The sequence below is a fragment of the Acyrthosiphon pisum genome, chromosome A1 (assembly GCF_005508785.2).
Source record: "Acyrthosiphon pisum isolate AL4f chromosome A1, pea_aphid_22Mar2018_4r6ur, whole genome shotgun sequence".
Lineage (NCBI taxonomy): Eukaryota > Metazoa > Arthropoda > Insecta > Hemiptera > Aphididae > Acyrthosiphon > Acyrthosiphon pisum.
This window is the reverse complement of record NC_042494.1, coordinates 5,024,541-5,028,195: the sequence shown is the minus strand read 5'-3', so window position 1 is coordinate 5,028,195 and position 3,655 is coordinate 5,024,541. Positions and strand designations below refer to the sequence as shown.

Sequence of the window (3,655 nt, the reverse complement as noted above, 5' to 3'; positions counted from 1 at the left end):
TCAGGAGTAATTAAATCGTTTTTGTTGATCGAGAGCATATGCTAGACCTAATAGTCTTCCCTCTTAAATTAATAACAACATTAATTAATTTTCCAACGGCAGAATCAAAGGTGGATAGGTAGTATTTATGTTACAGGGAAATATTTGAAGGGGCCCCCAAACTGAAAAAAAATTTGGTCGCTTCGCTCGCATTAGATACTTATTCAATCTATCACCTTTACCTATAAATAAAAAGTTTCGTAATTTTAGTTTGGTGTGTGGCTGGGGAAACGGCATATGAGGAAAATGCTTTTTTCGGTTGTAAGGGATTTTTGAAAAGTTTCGCTTAAGGTCGTACAAATTCGTACAATTCCGAACTAAATATCTACATAGAAGTTTCATATAAATAATTCGTTTTGGAAATAAGGGAGAGGTGGAGAAACTTTTCTATAGCCCCCCACACAAATTCTTGTATACCTAACATCGAAAAAAAATTGTACAAATTCCGTACTAAATATGGCTAAAAAAAAATTGCAAAAACTCAATATTGAGGGGGGGGGGTTAGGTTTAACATTCGAGGATATTTCGGTCTTCGATTAACGATAAAAATTTAAAATACTATGTTAAAGATCCGTAATCAAATTCTTGACCGTGGTATTATTATATTGTTAAAAATAACAGTTAGTAATAATAATTAATATAAAAAAGGCGGGTAAGTCGTGATGTCGCTCTGCTGTACAGTAGATTACAAGTGGGTTACTGTACCTATATTGGTTGTATTAAATTTGAATCCAATGATATAATATCATTGTATACGAAAACGATTCTGAGCGGAGACGGTTTGACAGTCTAGATATTTTATATTTTTGTTATTATTTATTTTATCATGTAAGTTGAATTAATATTAAAATATTATAATTTTTTATTCGTTTCTATGGTGATAAACAAAGCGTTAGAAATTAAAATCCCATTTTTAGCGTTTTTTCGTAATTTTTTGGTGGTTTTTCCGAGGCATTAAATAACTGTTGAGAAAATAAAAAAATAACCTCCCTAAAGTACCATCTTGATCCAATTTGCTAAAAGATAAGGTATTATATGTTGAAATCGAAACACCCCTTCTGGAAGAAATTTTGTATACAGGATATAAAAATAAAAAGAAAAAGAAAAAAAATAAACACCATTGTAAAAACAATAGCTCCCTCGCTCCGCTCAGAATCTAAAACTAAAAAGACCTGTTATTTTATATCTTCATAATATATATATAATTCTACTGTACGTGTGTTTGTAAGCGAACTCCTCCCCTCCCCTGCGTCCCCCCAAATCAACCACTGATTAGTGCGGCATAACAAAAAATAATTTTAACCTACTAATTTTTGAAAGAATTTCGTTCTGTAAAATTAGCTGTTTTGATAATTTATGTATTATTATATTTGTAGTATCTAATTTTTACATTAGTAACCTATTAATAACAAATCAACTTTTTTAGGTATTATGATATAATATACAGTACTAGAGTGTTGTCAATCCCACTAGTAAGATGTGATGATCAAGTATTTAATGAAGTTATTAAACAAGAAAATATTGACTCTCAAGTATTTAATGGAGTTATTAAACAAGAAAATATTGACTCTCAAGTATTTAATGGAGTTATTAAACAAGAAAATATTGACTCTCAAGTATTTAATGGAATAATGAAACAGGAATATATTGGTAATCAAGTGTTTACTGGAATGATAAAACAGGAAACTATTGAAGAAGGAGACCATCACAATGATAGTCAATTATTACAAAAAGGGTATGAATTAAATTTACATCATAGTATAATATTAATTTTGATGATACAATTTACCTATATAATTTTAATTTTTTTTTTTAAATATTTGGTTTAACTTATAAAGAGATAGATTATAAAAATTAATAACTAAAAAGGTTTGGCAAGTGGGTCCTGCTCTGTTGTACATAAAGTATCATATGTGTCACTAAAATGGATATCTTAAATTTGATTTCAATGATAAAAATTTTATAAATCAGTACCTATTTGAAAAATGATTCTTAGTGTTTACAGTCTGACAGCCTATATTACTTAGTACCTATATTTTATGATATTGCTATTAATGTAATTTTTTTTTCTATTCATAAAACTAGGTTGGATCTATTTTTTTCCGAAAGCTTTTTATTTGAAAATGTCATTTTTTATATAAAATATGATCATATACATTATAAGTTTCAAGCTTATACCCATGAAAATAATATTTTTTTTAATACCTAACAACAAAATAACTTGAAAATATGTTATTCTTCGATTAAATACCTAATATAACTTAAAATAGGTATATATTATATAAAAAACCGTGTTTTTGTATTGTATAGATATTTTGGCTTTGGTTTGATATATTTATGAGAAATCATGTTTTTAAATTTTAAATCCATTAGATTAGGTTATCTTTAACCACGCAATAATGTGCAAATTGATGTAAATTGTATGGTTTATACATACATTTTTTTGAAAGTTTAAAGTATATTTTTTTCATTTTTTTGCCTTGGTAGTACTTTAAAGTGCAAGTTCATTTTGAGAAATCAAGTAGTAATTTGGAACCGTAATATGTAAACTATCCATTTTGGATTTAATCCTTAAATCTGTTTCCTACAAATCATAGAAAAGAGGCTGACGAAATCAAATAATTTTTTAAAATTTAAATTTGATTATTAGAAGTATGTTATTTTTACTCCAGCTTATTAACATTATTCATTCTGACTTGTGTACAAATTTTTTTTTTGAGAGTGCTTTCGTTGACTTATGCACGCGCATATATCTGCTAAATAATATAGTCGTCCCATATGAAATCTATTGTTATCGAGTTCAAATTTTTTTTAAATTCTAATTTTATATTTTACACATAAGAACCGCACTCATACTAATAAACATTTACGACTTCACAAAGATTACTGGCGGTGATGACTAGATTAGGAATTACTTAAATTGTTTTCCTTAAATAATACCCAATGAGAGCTGCTCTAATTTTTTTGTTTACAGGTACATTTTTTAATATTAGATATAAAATTAAAAATTTTATGAATTTAGGTATTATTCTAAATAATTTGCAATATACAGATGCGTATAAAGATATTTTTTCAACTTTAATCTCATCATTTTTTAAATTTTTATAAAAATCGGGTGAACAATTTTTATCGAATACTCGTTTTTTGTCAAAATTGCGGGTTTGCCTTAGTTTTTTTTTGTGATTTTTCCCAATACTTCTAAAAACCAGAAAGACATTTTTGGTATTTCTCGATATTTTTGAAAACTACAGGAAATTTTAATATTTATCTCTCAAAAGCAACACACTAAATTAAACACAACTAAATTCACTTTGGCACCAAAAAAGATACCGAAGTTGAAAATCAAATCACTATTTTGACTATTATTTATCGTGTACGAATACACAAAAAGATATTATATAAATATTGTAATTTACATTATACTATGTATTAATTGTATTTGAACATATTAGATGGATAGAGATATAAAAAAGGTGGGTAAGTGGATTTCGCTCTGCTGTACAGTAAGTTACAAGTGGGTCACTGTATAATGGATAGTATTAAATTTGAATTTCAATGATATAATATCACTGTATAAGAAAAACGATTCTGAGCGGAGACGGTATGTTAGTCTAGG

General features: G+C 27.1%; 1 protein-coding gene across 1 annotated transcript in view; it reads left to right on the top strand.

The window, feature by feature from the left end:
• The first annotated feature begins 1,440 nt into the window (after positions 1–1,440).
• LOC107882173 (zinc finger protein 98) overlaps positions 1,441–3,655 on the top strand; it is a 5,136-nt gene continuing 2,921 nt past the window's right edge. Inside the window, exon 1 of the mRNA XM_016803077.2 lies at positions 1,441–1,774. Coding sequence (XP_016658566.1) covers positions 1,671–1,774 — 104 coding nt within the window. The 5' untranslated portion in view covers positions 1,441–1,670. The remainder of the gene's footprint in view (positions 1,775–3,655) is intronic.